Genomic DNA, 21703 nt, shown 5'->3' with positions numbered 1-21703 from the left:
GCATTCATATTAGATCCTATGTTTAGAGATGCCTGGGGATGGAATGAAATAGTTTATGGATGCATGGATGATCCATCCTTGATTGACTGCTTCTCTAATAAAGGGCTGGAAAGGCGTTGGGATGTTCAGTCCATCACTGTATGCTTTTCGGCAGTGGTGCCTGACCTGATCCCTTAAAAACAAAACAAGGTCCTCTTTAGTGACATCTCATCACAGCTTGCAGTTCAACCAAACACTGACTCTGCCTTCTCCTTTTTTTTTTAACATTTAAAACATTTTAGGGATCTGAAGAGTAAAAACTATTTCAGAAGGAAAAAAAAAAGTGACAGGGAAGTGACAAGGAAAACACTTAGTAAACATATTGTGATTGAATAAAATTTGAGATATTATAATAAGCACTTCTGATGTTGGCCGTTTTGACTTAAATGGGGGAATTTATTTTAGTACTACCTCTAATACCTAAAGTAAATCATCATCTGTTTTGTACACTGCAATACTTGCAACCACAGTTACCTAAGAGATACAGCTGGAGCACTGTTGATTCATGACTGAAGAAACAAACAACTCATAAGACTGCTCACCAGTAGGTATACTGATAATTCTACTATAAGGAATCAGTAGGAGCTACCCTTTGCGAGCTGTCAGTCTCCAGTACTCCTTTGAATACTGATAACAGCGAAGGTCCTGCCAGGATGGCTTGAGGGGAAAAAAAACAGTAGAAAACATCACACTCTAAAATAGCTATTGTTATAAAGCTACTGTTTGAAGTGATGCTCACAGAGCACTGCAGCCTCACTGCTCCCTCTGTCCTTGGCTGTGGATGAGAGTCTCTCCATTTCAATGTGTGTGTGAGTGAGAGAGAGAGAGAGAGAGAGAGAGAGAGAGAGAGAGAGAGAGAGAGAGAGAGAGAGAGAAAGAGAGAGAGAGGGAGAGGGGGGACCCTTTTACCAAAATGACTGATTACATAACACGAGGCAATAAATTAATAAATATACACAGATAATAGTCCGAAAATGGACGAGATGAAAAGCAGAGGTTCCCACATGGTGTCCCTCATACAGTACCTCCACGCCCCCCCCCCCCCCCCCCCCCCTCCCCTTTCTGATGTTGATGATGATGATGATATCGCCACCCCTACCATCCTCCCATTGCATTTTCAGATCAATGAGAGAGAGAGAGAGAGAGAGAGAGAGAGAGAGGTCTGTGTATTTTCAGCCACACGCTGACATCTGTGCAGCAGCCCCACGTAGGTGCTCACAGGAGAGAGACGGACACAGAGAGACAGGGGGAGAGAGACTGGCGTCCCTCTTTTTGGGGGGCATTTTTTTCCCCTTGCTCCTCTGCAGACTCGTGCGTGACCTATCTGCTCCCGGATTTCCCTTCAACTTTTTTTTCTTCTTCTTCTTCTTTTTTTTTTTAAATTTGTTTTGCGGTTTCTGGTTTCACTGTCGCATTCCTCCATCCTTCCAGTGTTTGGAATGAACTGTTTTCCTGCCTGCGTCGTTTCCATGTCAGCATGGGAACTGCCGTGTCCAAAAGGAAGAATTTAAGAAACGATGCGATATCTTCTGTGGCAGCAAAAGTTAGGTGAGTGACGCCCGGAGCTCTCCAGCCTTATACCCGTTTTATGGCAGCCTCGGAAAAGTCTTGACGGGGATTTTTAGCCAAGTGAAGTTAAAATGAGCGGGCAGTTGTGTGTTTCGATGAATTACCGCTGCGCTATCCCGGCTACAGCTAACCCTGTCTCTGTGATGCGCAGAGAGGCTCTTTGCGCTTTTCGCACGTCTGCCGACTGTCCCGTCTATAGCCCGGGGCGTGCGGCTGAGCAAATGTGTGTTCCGATTACCCTTTAATCCCCCCAAACTGCACCTGCTGTGAGAAAATGCAGCCTACCTGTGGGGACGACTGCCCTATAAGCCCCTAACCCCACTATCTTTCATAAGACCTAAATTGGCTGGAAGAGGATATTTGCCTCTGGCGCGTCGGAGCTTTTACAGTTGTTGTGAATGAAGCGTCATTGTGTAATGAAAGTCATGCAGTGGCAACGCTGTGGCTCACACTAACCCTGATACATTTTCTCATTTTGGCATCACCTAAAATATCCTACCATCTGCTGTTAAAATAAATAAATGAATAAATAAATAACCTGCCATTTGATTTTTGTTGTAATTCAAACAAAAACGGCTTCCTGTCTGGCCGCATCGACCCAGCTGAGCGGACAGCGCAGCCACGAGCCTGCTGCCTTCACACCGCGGAGGGCAAATGATCCAGCCGTCAATTAATCAATCACAGCAATCGATTCGGTCGTTGGCAGTGATCACCTATCACGGCCAGTTATTGGAGCAGTCACAGTAGGGGGGGTTAATTTATTCAGCCTGGAAAAGCAGTGGGACTCAGACTGTTTGGCAGGAGTCCAACCCGTTAAAAGCTGTTAACTACTCACTCTTAAAGAGACGCACAGTGCATGAGACTGTATGGATTTTTTTTTTCTTTTTAAATGGGCAGACCCGCATCCAGATGTGATAGTCTTAAAGCAGTATGCAGGCACAGCAATAGCTGTCTCCATCCTGTGCTGGCTGCATGTCTGCGAGGCTGAAGCTGCAGTTTGACGAAACGCACGTGTGGCTGTGTGTTCATATGTTACACACGTTACACACACACACACACGAGGTGCAGACAGTGAGCTACGATCTGGACCGAGATGGGAATATAAATTCAACGTTTCCGGGGCTTTCAGTGGTCGCCTCGCAGCAGGCCCCGGTGTGTGACTTTAATTCAGTCAATGAATGACCTTGACTTGTGCAGACTCCAACATCCACAGATGTGGGCTGATGTGCTATTACGTCATTCTCTCAGTGAGTGTGTATGTGTCTTTCGTATACGTTACACAGCCTATAATGGCTGTAGTATGTGAGCTTGCTTTGCAGACAGTGCAGTGTGTGTGTGTGTGTGTGTGTGTGTGTGTGTGTGTGTGTGAGAGAGAGAGAGAGAGAGAGAGAGAGAGAGAGTATGGGCCACCTTGAAAAGAAAATGACAATATGGTGCCCATACAAAATGGGAAGCGACTACAGAGGGTGTCCTGAGCAGGTAGGCTATACTGTAAGAGAGAGAGAGAGAGAGAGAGAGAGAGATAGTGTGTGTGTGTGTGTGTGTGTGTGAGTAAAGGAGAGAGAGAAAGGGAGAGAGTCAATCTCAAGGCTTCTAGTTTTTTTCATCACACCTATTATGGAACTACTGAAATACCGCACAACTGATAACGCACACACGCTCAAATACTTATTTAGTTTTTTATACCCTTATCTTCACATCTCCCTCCCTCTCTTCTTTCACACGTCAGCACAGGAGCACAAACACACACAATTCAGAGTTTAATTTTTCAGAGTTAATGGCAGAGTGAACCTTGCCTACCGTAGATGGGAAATGCAGCTGAATCACATCCAATATTTATGAGTCTTTCACCTGCACACGACCCCATAAATGTGGAAGCAAGCTCTCAAAGGTGGCTTCGCTCCATCTCCCCACCTCACAAACACATAAACACACAAACATATCTACATGCGTACAGTCAGGCATGTGTGTGTATACCAAATTACTCTCTTCATTTCATCTGCTTATGCTCTCTTCTCTGCTCCATTCTGTCTGAAGGGCAGCCTGGACTCTGAATCCTAAATGTTAGAGCTCTGTCTGCACTGTCTGATCTACGGCCTCTTCTTTTTTCCATTACAGACATTTATGTAGCAAAGGACATCTACACTAAAAGCTTCTACCCCTGAAGCATAATTAAATTTTTCTTTTTTAATTTTTTTTTAATCCAAGGGTCTTTTTTGTACCTTTATGCATTCAGCTCATTTTGTGCTGATCTTGTGTTATGTATCATGCCAGAATACACTTTGGCAGTAAAAAGGCTGAGTGTCCTCCAGTGACACAAAACCAGACAGCTATTTTTTTTCTTATTATATTTGGTAAGGCTGTAAAAGGTCTGCTTACTGTTGATTTGCTTGCATTACACGAGGAAAATGCACTATTTATGCTCACTGTCAGTTTTTTGCAGGTTGGGCAGGTTAACTTTGTTCGGTGAGCGACGTGATACAGTTTCAGCTTTCACATCACATTAGAGGACATACCATAATATATACATATATAGACTCAGGTGTGCACACTTACTCTGGCTGTCTCTCAGTGCAGCCTACTTAAAGTGTTGCTGTACATCAAATGCTTTTAATTCCTTTCTCTAACATCTCTTTTGCATATACTGCACACACAAACATACACACTTTCATGTATATTGAAAACCTTACAGGCAAATGACAGCAGGTGTTTGTGTCTATATGAAAGTCTGAGTCATCGTTCTATGCCAACACGTCTGAGCATAAACTGGGACAAGTGACAGTTAACACATTTCTTTTTAAAACTCTTCACTACTTACACACACACAGACTCACACTTGCACACCAGACCCAACAATTCCCCTGTATAACCATTAGTACTTTATGCATAGCCTTAACCCTTATGTTGACCTTAATGCAATACTTATTCTGGCATTAACCATAAGCAGTAACTACATAACACTATCTCTTACCTTCCAAATCTTAATTCGAACCCTATCTCTAAATTCAAGTCTTGATCCTAAAATAAACCTTTAAAGAAATGTCCTCACTCTCCAGGTGTGAATCTGGACTGTGTTACACTTTGACTGTTCGGGAGAGCAATGAATCTGACAACCAGTGAGTGCACTGCATACTGAGAAGTGTCTGGAGGACGAAGACTGTCCTCACCAGAAAAAAAAAAAAAAAAACATTACTCTGAAAGCCACAAATGTCTATGTAATGGTGGGGCTAGAGGGAATGTTAGGGGATCACCAAAGTCAATAGGATACAACATCTGGGGGCCATGAATGTACCAAAGTGGTGGACAAGCCCACCAAACCACATCGCTATTCCCAGGGAAATGATACTAGCATTACTTAAAGTGACTTCTGATGTGTTAGATCAGAAAAGACTTGTATGCCTTATTCTTTAAAGTGACCTGTTTTGTCACTGAGGTATGAGGACTGGTTTGAGGACATCACACAACTGTGAATGACCAAATACAGACAAACAATACAAAGGAAACACCAAAGAGACGCAGGCTCCTCGTACCCAGTGTTCGTCTGGGCCCATGTCATCTTATGCATGTTTATGGATTGCTGGTTATGAAACAGGTCACACTCTACCCTCCAGCAGCTCATGAGAAGTAGCAAGTGAGAGCAAGGAGGAAAAAAAAGAAAGAGAGGAAAGATTATGTCCAATTTACACACCAGTATTCTGCGACACTGACTGAAAAAAAAAGCAAATGCTTTGATCTTTCTGTCAGCCGGAGAGGAGGGCTGTGCTGCGGCTTGGCTGAAGGGCATCGGACAACAGCGTCCTCAGAGCTGTGGGGGTGTGAAAGATGAAAGGATTGGTTTTTACTGATGGACGAATAATGTGTCTTCATTTATTCAGGACATTCGACAGGTGCGACAGTCTTCATTGCAGGCCTGCTGTCACTTTGTTCATGGGGTCGAGGGCTGTTGCATAATTGTCTTTTGTGATTTTATGCCTCTGCGCTGGTGACAACTGAAGAGGCATTATGTTTTTGGCTTGTTCATCAGTCCATCCCATTCATGTGAACAAGATATATATAAGTGCCTCGAGGGAATTTCCTCGTATTTGGAAGAATCGATCACTTGGACTCAAGGATGAACTGAATAGATGTTGGTCGTCAAAGGTCAAGGTCACTGTGATTTCAATAAAAACAAACAAACATGTTTTTAGCCATAATTCAAGAATTCATATGCTAATTATAAGAAAATACACTTAATGCCTTTTATTAAATGCCTTCAAAGTCTTTACTGCATAAATTATATGAGTCTGGAGAGACAGGGATGAAAACTGCGACTTGACTGGTTTGTGAAGGTGTACAGCCACAAGGTGGTAATTGTAATTTTTAAAAAATGTTATTCAGATTGAGTCAAGCTGAACAGAAGGAGACTGATTTTTCCTCTTAAGCTCCAAGAATCTGATCACTCTTTGCTAAACTCTTGCTGCACCGTGCTTCTTTATTTCCTATTTTTTTCCTCATGTATTTAAAAAATAGACACAGCATGTTTTTAACTTTTAGTAATATATTCATTATCATCATTTGAGCACATCCATCTCCCTCGTTATCTTTTTCCCTCCTCCTCAGTTCAATCTTTGCCATATATATGCTGAATGAGGCAGATTTTATTGAGTACAGTCTGAGGAATGATTAGGACTCCAGCTGTGTTATCTGATTGTTTGTCTGCGCCTGTCTGCTCCCGTGCATATTTATTCTATTCTTTATTTATCCTTTGACAAACAATATCAACTCAAGTCTACTCAGTTGTCGCAGAAATGTAGATGTTCAGGACTTCACCCCAGAGTTCAGTGACAACTGAGCCAGCATAATTGGCTGATGGAGATCTGGTAATATGTTAAAAAGCTCCAAAACAAGCATGTTAGTGGACACTAAGTGATAACTGTAGAATCAACTGCTGTTTCTGAGATCATTAATGGACTAAATGTCATTGTACTTTTTACAATTTTTACAAACACTACTGTTTTTTTTCCCCCCACGGAAGACATTGTGACATGCCTGACATGTGCTATGAAATCAGTGTAGAAGAAGATTAAAAGATCAGACCTTAAAGGAAATCCATGATGGAAAACCATGTGGAAAATGTGATTTGAGGAACGTTATGGGATGTTTTGCCAGCGGCAAAGTTTTGCAGTCACATGCTTAACATACAGCATGATCTGTTCGGTAAGTCTGTCAACGTTTCCATGTCAGCAAAGTGTATAAACATTTTTGCAATGTGTCTGACTTTTTATTTTTTTAAATGTTGGGTAATTCTTCTCAGGTTTATTTCTGCATAAATTGAAAAACCAGGTGAATGGAAACATATGACAAGTCAAAATGTCAGTGGTGAAAAAGACTTATTATCCGTTTTAAAGTTCTAGGCAAAATATGTCTACGCTGCTGCAGAGAAACAGAGGTTGTGTTGTGCTAGTGTGAGTGTGTGTCTATGTGTGTCTGAATCAGCTGCATCACTCAGCACCGTATGTGGTTGGGGACGGTGCGGTGAGCCACCAGTATACTGACATTTAAATCAGCTCCCTGATCAGTTGCTTCACTCCCACATGTCCCATAATGCACTGCACTTTCAAGACTGCAATTAACATTCCAGAGTCCCTTCGGCCCTCAGCACGCGCAACGAGCCTCTCAACAGGTCTTCATCACTCCAGCTGTGCAGTTTTGTGTGTGCGTGTGCGTTTGTAGGAAACCCAATTCAATTAGTGAATCTAAGAGGAGGATTTGATTAAGGAGCATTAAGAGTGAGGAATGTCTGTGCTTGGCAGCCCATTGTTTACAGTGGAGAGACACCGAGAGAGACATCAGCTCTGATGATATTCAGACCAGTGGGAACACTGCCAGAGGAGTCATGGCCTGTTTTCAGCCATGAGCCGCTTGTCCTCAAAAGATATATGGACACAGTGTTAATCTGCACATTCCACAGGGGAAAGGTAGGGGATGATTAGAAATGGGTCAATAATGGAAATAATGTATGTGCCAGTGTTGTAACTCCTGCCTCTGTATAAGTAGCAAGTGAGTTCATTAATCTCTGAGGATCCTGTGAGTCTTCAGGGTCCATTTCTTAGCCATGGAGATAATTACAGCTTGAATTTAAGGAGAACCAGATTGTTCTAGTTAATGATCATAGATTTTTTTTTTTTGCTTTTCTTTTTTCTTTGGTGCCTATTGTTATTACTGTTTGACACAGAACAGATTGTGTCATGTGACAGAAGACAGGTTTGACCACAGACACGAACAGTTCTTATGCCACTAGAATTTCTCCTAGTGGTATTTGTATAGATTGTTATTGATTCTATTTCCATGTTTTATTCATGCATTTTACTCATATGTCAGTTTCCATTTGTTGTATCAAATAGAAAAGGATAAAAGAAGTGAAAAAATAGATATGTATGAATACTAAGTAAACACTGTCTCACAAAATTGAGCAAAAGTTGTCAGCAAGTCAAGGCCTGTGACACCCATACACAGTAAAGTAGTCACTTCATCTTTAAAAGGTTTCAATCAGGAAAAAACTTTGACTGATGATATTCAAAAACATAGGTGTAAAAGCACCCTAAAACACAGGACAATCAGAGGGAATAAAGATTTATAAGAAAAGGATGAAGTTGCACCAGAATAAATAATAAGTGACATTTCACCATCTGCAGCCATTAATAAACAGAGGACCAGATGAGAGTGAAGAAAAAGGCATTTTACAGTTTTGTAATGTTCCCATCTATCAAGTATCTAGTTATGCATTGTTCTGTCTAGAGCCATTAAAACAGTGCTGAGGTGTATCTTCCTGTTGTTGAGGATCCTTTTATGCACCTAGAGAGTGGTTAGTACAGTTGCACAACGTGTTCAAGAAGTGGAGTGCGGTTGTGTGTGTGTGTGTAATTGTGTCTGACTCATTCTGCTTGTGAAATGCTAAGTACACTACAACATGCTGAACTACAGACCCAGACAAAGACGAAAAATGCTCATATATTTTACTCACGCACTCAAAAGGAACAAAGTAAATGACTGGACAATAAGCAGGAGATTCAGGTTTCATGTTATACCTGCAGAAGTTTACATAACAGGATCACAGCTACTCTTGGAGTTCTGTCCACCATATTAGACCATGTAGCATCATTTTAGCATTTAGCCACAAATGTAATGTTTTCACTTCAAGTGAAAAAGCCCCCTAGTGGCTGTAGGAGTTGTGGGTACTGTCACTGTCACAAAAAAGGGATTTGTTTTGGAAGGTACTGACAGATGACGTCCCGTTGATCATGACACTCTAGTTACAATTTTGTCTGATCGCTTTACAGGCTTCTTGTCCACACTGATTCAAAGCTGACGTTCACTTGAGCTTAACAAATAGTCCTTTAACACATGAAGCACTTTTGGTCCAGACGAAAAATTTAAATTTAAACATCTACATTTCTAAGATGACGGGTCAAACTCCATCTGTAATGAAGCCAAACCATCTCATTTGAGCAGAAGCTCCAGAACAGCTACTAAATAAACCTCAGAAGCTGTAAAATATTGTAAAACAAAACATGCAAAATCACCGTTACTGATCCTCTCAGGAACAAACTTCGTCTGTACCTCTAAGGGTCAAAATTTCCCTCACACAGCTAGGCTCCTCTACCTCTCCATCACTGTCAAAACATCTAATGTGATCTGATCTGAATCCAGGACTGAACTTGAGCCTGTGCCATCCTCGCTGCTCCTGTTTGACTCGTGTGCTTACACTGTCCCACTCTAAAGTAACATATAAAATTTTAATCTATCAGCAACCTCCATAGGCACTAAGCTGCATGTTTCTTAGTGTATGTATCACACTTCATGAGCCCCTTAAGGGGTTAAATGACACAAAGGAGTTAATTTTCAAAGATTCACTTGACTTGAATCTATTGTCAGTTTTGTTTCTTCCTCCCTCATTGTCTTCATTGTGCTTTCTCTGTCCGCCTCTGTTTCTTAAAGCTTACTCCACTTTTCATTTTTAATATGGCCCCATTTTCTCTGTGCATTCCTTTTCCTCTCTGCTGTAATCACATCCTCCTCAGAAATCCCCCTCCCTCACTCGTTTCTTTTCCCCAAACCCCCGTCACATGTCTGAAAGCATGCAGGGCGAATTTCAAATCTCCCTGTCAAGCTCTTCCTCCTCTTCTTCATTTTCGCCCGTGCCTGGAGTAATTCTTCCAAGCCACTTCACACACCTGTGTCCCTCATGTGCTCGCATATCACGTATGAAGTGGCTGCAAAACAGTAACAGGCGAGAACACAGCGGAGAGGGAGGTTTTTAGTTTAATGGATGGACTGAGACGCGTTTTGGTCTATCGGTTTCCAACTCTGTTTCCTCTCATGTATAATGGATGACACGAGTCTCTTGCAACATTGTTTGGTGATTCTAATCACAGTGCCCGGCCTGTTGAATAATAAAACAGGAGGGCAAAATGAAAATGTCTGAGGGACACCTGCTGATTAGAGCGCAGACTGCATTTGTCACAACTGCTCTTAATGGGGATTGTTGCCTGTTACATCACCACATGTAGACACACACACACACTAAGACACAAAGGTTTCTTTTGTTTTTTCTGTCCTTTCTTCTCTTTTACCTTTGAATATATACACAGAGACTCACGTGCACAAACCCAACCAAATGTACACACACGTGCACGCACACTCAGATTATTACAACAGAAGAAGTAGAGGATTTCAGGGAAGAAGATGCAGTATGCCCGAATTGCAGTGACATGCACGGTGAGCTATTTTTAGAAGTATAGTGAAGGGAGCTGCATGGTGTCGCAGCACGTGCAGAGCTTCTTAGTCCTCAAGACACCCCCAAACTCTGAGGGAGTCTGGTTCACTTTGGCTGTGGTCTTCAACATTAGGAGTAAACAATGGAGGAGCCAGAGTGACTCTGCAGGCACTGAGAAAAGCTTTAAATTATATTTTAAAAAAAAAGCTCAGATAAGCTGTACGCAGTAAGTTTTCAGTTTTACCCGAGGAGGTTCTGTAATTTAAAGTGTTACTTATTATGTTTGCAGTTCTAGTTTAATAAGAAACCCTCCTGAACCAAGGCCAAAACTACTTAGGGTAATAAGTGTCTGAAGTAAAATAAGAGCCTGGCCATTACTGTTAGGTAACACTTTCTGGGAGCACACCATAAGGCTGACAACTGACCAAAGTGGGCAACTGGCCCCAGGGACTCTAAAAGCCTCTGGTTTACAGTCAGTCGATTAGTTATTTGCCTATTTTCATCATGTATGGCTCAGGTAGTTTTCCCTCATAGCCGCAGGACACAGTCAAAGGACCTGTTGAGGATTTGGAGGTGTGCAGCTCTTTATCTAACACCTCGCTGTGGCTGGGCATGATACAGACAGCGAACTGTCACATACAATATCTTACCCAATGCTCTAATACCAGTGGAGCACCTGATTATTGCCTGCGATTCTTGTCTTGTTCTTTTGTCTTTCTAACGGGGGTCCACGCTTGACTTAGTGCTGGTGTTGTTGAGGTCTCACAGAAAGCCTGCACTACAACCTACATATTGGATGAGGATGTATGCATGCAGTCTATGGTCAGAGTCTTAGTTCTAATCAGGTAACTTTAGTTAAAGGGGCAGTATTCTGTTACGCAACACTACAAGTAACTACAGGAATCTGTTGATAAATGACAGATAAAAACTTCAGTATTCCCTCTGAATGTATTAAGTCTTACAACATGGAATTAATTACTGGTACCAGTGCCTCAAAATTATACTCAAGTAAATTTAAAAATCTGTAATTTGTTCGACAATAAGGCAAAGTGTCTTTCAGTCAGTTGGGGAAAAATGTCTCATTATGATCCTGGAGATGAATTCCTATTAACAGCATTCAGTATTAGAGTTACTCACATTTTCTCCTTTCCCCTCCACATATTCTTAATTACTATAATGAATCCTTGTTCCTAATAGTTATTGCTGCGGTACATTTCCTCTCAGTTAGTACCCAGATTGACATTGAAAGCATGTCTTCAGAGTTCTCCGTCTTTCTTTTAGCCTGCCTCTCTTTGCTCCTTTTCCTTCTCATGTCACACACTGACTAGAGCAACATTAGGAGGTCAGTGTCGCTCGACTGCAAGACCTGAGGCCATTTTATTAGAAGGGAGAAGCCCTCTATGAAATTGAGTTTTAGCTATATGTTGCTGAATGGCTGTCTTTAGAGTATTTCTGTCTATTTCTGTGAGTGTGAGTAGAAGATCAAAAGAAAAAAAGAAGCTAAGAACCAGGTGCAGCACTGTGGCTATGGAGCTCGCAACATCTATTTTCAGCACATCTCCGAGCAATCTTTTTTCTGCTGCTATCAGGGTTAATGTTTCTTGACACAAAGACAGAGTATATACATGCACACATACCTTCAGTACATGTGTTAAACAAGAAAATAAACACACTTCTGGTCTGTAGGCAGCAGTTGCATTCACAAATGAAAACTAAGGTCATACTAAGAAAGGAAGTCAGCTTAAAACAATGCTTCTCTCTATCTCCTCCTGCTGTCTCAGACTCTGTCTCTCTCTCAGTCCGTGGCTGCCTGAAGTGTGGAGATAAAACAGCTGCATTTTAATCTGTGGGTGGCACAAGCCTACAAAGAAGGCAATTAGGTTTATAATTTACAATTCTCCTGCCCTTCTCTCCCCTTCCCTTTCCTCTCCTTTCTCACTCACCCCTCATTTCCACCCATGAATTAATGTCTTTATGTGTGTCGTGTGTGTGTGTCCCCACAGAGCAGCGCGAGCGTTTGGAGAGAACCTGTCCCACACACACTCTGAAAACCGAAACGGATCAGGTCAGCGTCTCTGCCATCCTGCCATTTGTCCATCCCTCTCTCCTGTTCTGAATATTCCTTTGTGGTCTTTTATCCTTCCTCCATGTGCTTCACCTTATCCTCCACTGAAATGCCAGGCTGCGATCATTAGTGTGTCACTACAACAGCTGATATACCGAAGAAAGATTATGATATTATCGTCTGTGCCATCTCCAACTTCTTATTTTTCCTTTTTTCTCTCTTTTCCTTGCTGCATTAGCATTTTGGTATATTTCACATTCTCTGACTCTCATATTTGTCTGTCTCTCCGACATTCTAGCTCATCTTCTGTGTGAAACCTTGGTGGGTCCCGACCCAGAGTCGCCAACTGACACGATTGGCTCCAACAACAACAACCACCTCCATCCCTGTACTAACACAACCAAGGGCTGTGACGATAACCCAGAGCCCAGCCTGGTGAAGCAGCCGCTGGGCTTGCTCCAGCCACCTCCGCCCTCCATCACCATTTCTACCAAGCCGGCGCGGTTGTCCCTAGAGCGCAGCTTTTCAGCGGAAGAAGACCAGCAGAAGTGTGTTGAGTGCACCCTTCAGCCTGCCCGTGTGTACACCATCACTACCCAGCACGGTATGCTGATGAGCAGCGGCCGGGGCAGCAAGGAGAGCCTAGAACTGGACGTCCTGAAGGAGAAGTCGGGGAGTGGTGGGGTGGGATCCAGAGGTGGCTTGATCCAGGCCTCCACTTCCCCTTCCTCCACCTCTTCGTCTCCGACCCAGTACCGCCACACCAGCAGCGGCCGTGGCACCAGCAGCTGTGGTAGCAGCCACCACCACAGCAACCATCACCACAGTAACCATCATCACGGGAACCACCACCACCACGCTGTCATGGGCACCAATGCGCCCTCCAGCAGCGGAGGAAGCAGCGGGGCAAGTGGAAGCAGCAGTAGCACCCATCAGCAGCAGCAATCTCTAAACGTCGCCGGGTCCCACTCCCATCATACATCACACCACTCCCACCACCACCATCACCTGTCTCAACCCCCGCTGCAGACCTCCGTCAGTGCCCACAATATTCGCAGCTGGGGTGAGGGTGGAAAAGGGGAGGCGGAGTGCAGCGGGCTGGCCTGTGACTCGTGCAGCGGAGCCCCCTCGCGGAGCCAGGGCTCCCTGGACCTGGAGAGTGCACCCCGAGAGGCAGGCAAGCAGCACAGACGCCTAGAGCGGATGTGGAGTGTGGACCGGGTGACTGGGCTGGAGAGAGGTGAGAGGGCGGAGGACACAGAGGAAGGGAGAGGCGCCAAAATTCAAACAAGGGGCGGGAAGGGGGGGGGGGGGGGGGTCAAACAGGGCTGTTCATAAGGCCCTGTGGCTGGGATTAACGGGTTTGGTATCAGACCAGAGATGAAATAGCATTTGACTACTTTCAATTATTTGCAAGATAAATACTCACTGCATGCATGAAGGCCGAGGGATCCATTGAAATTCAGTTCTCCATTAGTTTTCTGTTTGAGACAGTTTAATTCTATCTGTTTTCAAGTAACAATTAGGCTTTTGTAAGTTTTAGGACCAGTTCAGTAAAAAAGTAAATATTTAGTAACTAAGAAATTTAACTGTTAATTTTTCATTTTAAGTTACTTTACTGTGAAAAATCATCACACATATAGATTAGGGTTAGGTTTGGATGATTAGTAAAAATACCTTTAAAATGAGCTACTTTTACATTTCAACACACTTTTTTCAAATCTACATCTTCTCAGGTCTGGTGGGGGTTGAGGGTTTGATGTTGGATGTGACGTGGTGGTCTGTAGTTCTGACTCTTCGTCTCCCCGTCTTTCTCCTCTGCTGTCTCTTCCTGTGTGTCTCCCTCTCTGCCATTTGTGGAGTGGTGGACTGTGAAGTGCTGGTGCTGTCGCTGGTTTTGTGCTTCCATATTTATTATCTATTTATTATGACATTTGCCAAATACGGCAGACAGATTTTTCTTTTTTTTTTCCCACTTAACCTTATATCGTCATTTTTCTCTCTGATTGCAGAGGACACTAACTGGTTCCCCAAGGAAAATATGTTCACCTTTCAAACTGCCACAACAACCATGCAGGCGTGAGTGTTCAACCTTCAAGCACACATATACACTTAACATGTACACAAACAGGCACACAGACACATTTGAGACCAGGCTGGTGTGTTGACAATCATAGTTAATGGCCCATACCTGTGTTTTTGCATGTTTTAGATCATTAACTATAAATTGCATACTTTACACTACCACCAAACATTTGCTAAAGGGTTTTAGATTGATTTCTTTCCTTCCAGGCAGACACTGATTTTCAGTTCAGTAAGCTATAAGAGAAATTAGCTTGCAGGCCCTTAAAGCTTGTTCAAACAGGACAGTCCATCAAAGTGAATATTCTGCCTTTTTTTTTTTGGTTAAAGCAAAAGAATTCATACATGGTAACGCATTTGCAAGCACAATTTGTTTTGAAAGCTGTTCTTGTCGGTGGATTCAGGGACCATTTGTCATGTCATTATAACTTCCACAACATCGATGATTGTTTAACTTTTGGATTGCATTTTCCAACAAATTTGTAATTCAAATACAATGATAAGCTGACAAGCAAGCTGTTGATCTGCATGTAGATTTTTCATAGTGTGGTGAAATAAATCAATTCCTCCCTAATGGGTAACAAAACCCTGAAAATACATACTTTTGCATGGCATATATAGTATATCCAGTTTGTAGATCTTGGGCTAAAACAAGCAAAATGAAAATCATAAATTTTTCATATTCGTGACTGTATGGAAATGTGAATATGAGAGTGTGCTGTTGTATAAAAGTGCTTGTGACCAAGTGTGCGAGTACAACTGCAACCTGAGATCTTGTCAGAATATATAAAAGACATCTAAACTGTCACAGCCACTTCACATCAAAACGGAGACTCTCCAGCAATCTGTTTCTGCCTGACTTTCATTTTCACTTTATCTCTTTTTAAATGTAAATTTTGCCCTGTCACCTTTCATCTTGTATCAGATGCTTGTTAGACAATGTTCAGAGCACAAAGTCAGACTCAGTCAATATGTAAGCTCTTGTTCATTTGGCCCATTAAACACGGACCAGGAGCCATTGTGTGACATTAGGAGTTTACTTTGATTTCATGGAGGTCAAATAATAACACACTCTTTTTGTCTCTGTCTCATTACTCCTCTCCCAGTTCTTCCTCTCTGTTTCTTGGACTCATTGCACTCTGGGGCCTAAACTCTGTGTTTTTTTCTCTCTCCCTCTTCTCTTCTTGCATGCTAATTAATCTTGGGACACTCAAACAGGATATCGTGAGTATTCCTCCCTGCCTGCTTTCTTCTTTACTAGCTTGCTTACCTCTTGTCCTTAACTGCTGTTCCTTTACTTAATGTCTACCATTTAACCTTCAACCTTGGGCTGCGTGTTTGTGTTACAGCAGTAAACACACTGTCCACAGCAAGATAGATAAAGAGTTTACAGTGCAGAAGCCTATATATGTTTCTGTGTGGGTGGATAGGTGGCTGTGAGTTGTTTGCAAACAGGCTGCAAATTGTTGTCTTTAACTCTGGCTTATACAAACCACGACAGCAAACATAATGTTCTTGTTGATACGGAAAGTACTGTGTTAAGACAACCTAGAGCCCTGCGAAGGTAAATAAACAAAACTAGGTCAATACCTAGTTTTGGGCTGGATGGTCAATGTATGAAATTGAGGACATAGTTGAAACCTTTTGTGGAACCGCTGTCTAATTTCAGTGGAAAGAAGCTAAAGACTGCTCGAAAAGTTGCTAATATCACTAGACGACTCAATACACTAAGTAGCATATTCAAGGCGTCCTTGTGTTGTATTTGCATTCTGTCAAGTGTCAGCCAGTTTCAGCCCTTTATCTTCTCTCCTACTCTCACATTCACAATAATTTAATACAACCAAATTTCCTATAAAGCTATTCTTGTGCTTGTTTTTCTCTTTCTGTTGTCAGACAATGGACTGCTAAAAGCCTTTGTCTGTTAAGTTAAACACAAACGGCTGCGCTGTGATTTCGGCTATATTTACTTAAAATGATCACTCAGAGAGAGAATTAGAAGCTTATTCAAGTCTGTGTCAGCTGCAGTAAGGTCAACTGAATGAAACACTTAGAGAGTGCCTGTGGAGGGAAAGCCCAACCTCACGGGGCCATAGTGGTGACTCTACGGAAAACTAACTAAACAAATTAAGGTTTGTCCAAATAGGTTGCTAGATTTGTCATTAAAAGTCATTAAAGTGTTCCCAAATGTCTGTAAATCTAGTTAGCAACGCTGCCTGTAAACGCCCCCCTGAGGACGTATTGGAAAACATTTTGAAAGAGCAACAGCTAGTTGGGAAACTAAATCACCTGGCCATCCAACCAGTGGTGTAACTTAATCACTGAGTCAGCCAGTGACAGACAGTTGTGTTTAAAGGCCTGGTCCTGCTGTTGCAATCCAGCCAAAATTATGTTTTTCAAGAATAATTTTCTGATTGACAGTTATGGGTGTCAGGTAGGAGCATACTCAGCACAAATAATGTCTTTTAATTCAAGTAGGGAAAAAAAAAAGAAAAGCCAAATTGAGTTGCGGGATTTTCATGAAACAGCAGGGATAAAGTCCGGGTTAATCCACTGCAGCTGAGTAAGTCTGCCAAGCTCAAGTCAGGAAAATGTCTGTCTGTGTGTTGGCTGACCTAAACCCTGTCAGCTCACATCCACCCAGCAGCTCTGGGGGCAGTTTGGCACACACACACACTTAGTACACAGAAGCAGATAGAGTTTGGCCAGTTAAGATTTATGTGGTAGTCATGTTTATGCTCTAATCCTACTCCACACAGACGTCACTAATTATCACTGAATCTGTGCTGGCTGACTTTAACCATGTTTGGCACTAACTGTGGCAAGTGGCTCTTGAGAGATTTGTTAAGAACAAGTATTTATAGGGCCAATATGTGATCCTTAGTGCCTTCTGGTCGGTTGGAGTTTAAGAAAAAAAAATCAGTTATCAGTCAGATTTCAGAAATCTTTATTATAAGTCTGAAACCTTGGTAGATACATAAGCAATATGAAATATGTTGCATGCAAATTCATGCAAGTTCTGCATATAGTGTATAGCCTTGCTGAGGAGTTGGCTGAGCTGTCAGATGGATGCTCATACTGATAACATTAATAGCGTATTCCCAAGCCAAACCTTGACATTTCATACTGCACACCCCCTGCTCCAACCACACCTTGCCTAACTAAACCCAGCTAACCCAAGATGCTTTTCAAGTTCTCATTGTTCTGTTGACCAAGCTAAACGCTGCCTACTTGCTGAAAATAAAGGTTTGGGGTTTATCCAATTACTTTTTTTTTTTTTTTTAATAATTAAGGGATAAGTCTGGTAATATTCTATATTTGTTCTTATTGTCATCAAACCAAATCATGAAAAGACCAAACCAACAGTAAGTTGAACCTAATGATAAGTATTGTCTGTGTAGCTAAAACCTGATACAGCCTATTCTTCTGTGCCATAGAGCCCCATTGTTGTCCAACAAGACTAATAGTCTGCAGTCACACTAACAGGTCTGCGAGGCTGTGCTTAGGCACAGCAGTGCTAAATGCAAATGCTAGCACAACACATACAGCACAAACATACTCACACAGCTGACACTGATTTATTGATAATCAGCATGTATAATGTTTACAAGGTTTAGTGCCTTAGTTCATCATTAATATTTGAAATGATTTGGCTGAATGACTGACATCATCAGCCAGAGTTACACTGCTGGCATAACTAAAAATAGATTTAAATTTTTGAGTAAACCCTGCAGACACCATCCTGAGGATGTAAAAACTCACAAAAACTCCAAATGTATATTGATTCATGGTAAGTGTTTCAACACTTACTTTAGTGATTCATATAAACTATGAGGCCCTGCTGTCCCATGTCATTTATGTCTTCAGCTTGTTCTAAATGCACAGGCTTTGGTCTTTTTATGGAATGTATTCACAGCAAGAAAAATATAGAACTTATCAATATCAACCTATTTTTATTATGGGGACATGTTGTTTTGGGGGAATTTTACTAGCTATTTTCCTCCACTTACCCAGAGTTAAAGTAACCACGGCAGAGTACCAATGAATACACAAACCATCATCTGCGGCATGATTGGAGATGCTCTGTCTCTGCAATGGACAAATGTTAATTGACGATTGTCGAGTCACACTTTTCCTGGTTAACAGCAGTTAAGTCTGTTGAAGACATAACCACACATTGAAAGTGATGCATTTCACACCATGTTTGTTCTGTGACACATGAAAGTGGAATCACTTTCTTCAAGGCAGACCATTTTTCAAGTTTCACAGCGGCTGATTTAAATAAATGGCAGACTTCTACAACTTTGCTGTCTTTGCTAGTGGATTACAGCTTCAACATACAAAAATGTTTCCTTAAAAACTTTACACCAGGCTGTGAATTAAACCCACAGCGTTGGAGAATATGCTCTTTTCTTGAGTGGATCTGCTATTTGAGTCCACAGACATCCAGTTGTTGAAATAAAGTAGTATAAACTCGAAACACATCTTTAAGCTGAACATGAGGATATAAAACAAGCATCCATGACTGATTCTGGGAAAGTATGAAGCATAATAAAATTCCCCAAAACTGAACTATCCCTTTAAGAATTACATCTCAAGTGGAACGACTGAAAAGCCACATAAAGTCACAAGATCAGTGTTTCTATTGGAAGATGGATTATGTCACATGTAGACTGGCACATTTGTTACAGGGGTGAACAGAAAAGAAGATTTGAGCTGGTGATGTGATTTGACTTTCTGGCCTTTATAGTCAAAGCTAGCTGCTGCCTACCTACAACAGCCTCCCCTTCACAGCCAAATAAACCCTGCAGCTAAAAGCCCTGGCATCAGCCTCCCTGCACTGTCCTACCCCTCGCTACACTAGCATTCTCCCTCTCTCATCCCTTTAATACTGTGCCACGTCCTGGCAGGGCTTTCCGGGGATTTGTGCAGAGAAAAAGGAGAGAGAGGGAGCAGGATTCGGCAGAAGTCATCCAGAGGTACGAAGCGTCCCCCTGCCAGGCTCTGCTTTGCTTGAGTGCAGTTTGAGCTCGTTTCTGGCTACAGCTCCGTTGTCACTTATTTACAGCCGTGTCTAATCTGACTAAGCCAAGGAGTCAGAACGTGGCACTTGAAGGTGTGAGGACGTCAGCAGCTTTCAATAGGATCCAAAAAGAGTCTGCTTACTGGATGCCCTGCTACAGTGCCCCAATTTCTAGGCCAGATTTGCACTGCCAAGTACAATGAATCAGATTTTTTTTTTTCCCTACACGAAAAGATCAAAACGGGTACATACTGTAATTTGTAGTTTAAAAAAAAAAAAAGCTTAAAAAAGGATGAATGTACTCGCTTTGTAAAAAAAATTTTAAAGCAGGGTTGCAGAATGAGACATGAAAGTCAGAAAAATATATAACTTCAAAGTCACTGAAAACACAAAGTGAGATCCTATAACACTCGGAGGAGTAATGACATCAGTAACAAGTTCAGAAACCGTTCCACTCAGGCCCAGATGCCCTGTCACACAGGGGCAGATGGTGAATGTGACACCATGCAGTACAGCTCAATTCCTTCAGTGTCATCAGTGTCATCCATCTGCAGTGTCAATGTCATTAACATTGTGTGTTATTTCATTCAAAATGAGTGATTTGAACATTCGGGGGGGCAGCAGAACAAACTTTTCGGAATAGTAGTGCCTCTTTGCCCCAAAATCCAGTGCAAACCATTCTGCATTCACCTGAAACCATCATTTTAAAAAAAAAAGATTATCTCATCACACTAAGGCTGTGACTATCTTAAGGCAGTCGAATTTTTAAAATGCATTTCATTATGGTCTTTAATCCTCGCTAAGCTTAGTTTTTGATTACTTAAAAACAGATCAAACAGAAAGACCAGCTCAAAGTGAATAAATTAGAAAAGAGCATGGTCTTGTGTTCCAGTGTGGACAGGGGAAATTACAAATAAGAGCTGAGATTTCTTGGTGATACAATATATGATGTATTCCTGATTCGTGAAACACTTTGTTCTTGAACCTTATTTCCCTGCAAGTAACAAAGAACGCTTTGAAAGAAGCAGAAAGCACAAAGCTTTAGTGTTTTGTTTGTGGATTGTGAACATAAAGAAAGTAATAAAAACACTAGTGTGGGTGAAGCACAAAGTTTACAGGGTGTCCGCATTAATATAGATATGGCCAAAGCTGCAGAGCAGAAATTGTTATTTTCATACAGTAGCAGCCTGCAGACAGGGCTTCTGTCAAGTAGCAGTGAAGACAGAGGATGATCCTCATCCCTTCATAGATAAGAGACCTGTTGTGTTTGCACTGGTGGACTGAAAGTACTGTTTTGCACTGGATTTATAAATCCAACATAATACTGAAGACAAGTGTAACTATAGTTATAAACAACAGAAAAGCCTGAAGAGGAGCCATTTCAGCATTGCTCTTAATTACCCCTCTTATCTCAGAGCTCTTTTCATCATTGAAGAGCAGATTTTCTCTGTACTCCTTGATGTGAAGTGGTCACTTTCCTTTAAAAAAAAAAAAAAAATCATGCATTGCTTTTCCTAAACAATGAATCTGATTCTTTTCTTTTTTGAAGTCTGAGTTTCTATAGGTACTGCCTCTCTGAATGATCCGCCATTCAAGTTGAAGCTGCTCATGCAGTTCCTCTTACTGTATAAGTTGTTTTTTTTCTAAATTAAAAGCAGTTCTTACTTATTTTAAGCCCATAGCAGAGATAGCAGATCGAACAGGAGTAGGCCATAGTAAATGTGCTATTGATAGGATAAATTATGGAACATATAAGTAGGTAAAGCTAACACTATATGGAAATGAGTTATAGAGTTACAGAAAGAGCTGAAGCAGGGGGAGGAGGACCTGTCAGATAGTTGGAGGTAGAGGTGGACATGGTTTCTCTCACATTTCCTATCTCTGTCTAAATCTCATTAACTGTCTCTGCAGCTCTGCTCTGTGGGCTGCTGAGCTCCAGGGCACTCAGGGTGAAAAGTTGTGTCTGACTCATTGTATTAGTGTGTTTAAGATCTCTTTATCAAAGAACCAAGTAAGTAACAGAGATGTTGTGTTGTGATTACCAGCACTGTATCTGCTCCTTTTTAGCCATGTTTTGGCATGATGCCATTAGTTTGGCTCATCAAATTAGCAGTGAAATCCATTGTTTGATGTTGTGAGTTAACTCTTGTAAAGCTGACATTATTCCAGAGGT

The 21703-nt window shown here is 41.9% G+C and overlaps 1 protein-coding gene across 1 annotated transcript in view; it reads left to right on the top strand.

Moving 5' to 3' along the window:
* The first annotated feature begins 1516 nt into the window (after positions 1-1516).
* Positions 1517-21703, top strand: part of LOC121195621 (NMDA receptor synaptonuclear signaling and neuronal migration factor) — a 34552-nt gene continuing 14365 nt past the window's right edge. Inside the window, 5 exon segments of the mRNA XM_041059203.1 lie at positions 1517-1587; positions 12367-12428; positions 12727-13668; positions 14441-14513; positions 19418-19486. Of these exon segments, the coding sequence (XP_040915137.1) occupies positions 1517-1587; positions 12367-12428; positions 12727-13668; positions 14441-14513; positions 19418-19486 (1217 nt within the window).

This window comes from Toxotes jaculatrix, chromosome 16 (genome assembly GCF_017976425.1).
Source record: "Toxotes jaculatrix isolate fToxJac2 chromosome 16, fToxJac2.pri, whole genome shotgun sequence".
In the NCBI taxonomy this organism is placed as follows: Eukaryota; Metazoa; Chordata; class Actinopteri; family Toxotidae; genus Toxotes; species Toxotes jaculatrix.
The sequence above is the reverse complement of the archived record's forward strand: the minus strand, read 5'-3'. Positions and strand labels throughout refer to the sequence as shown.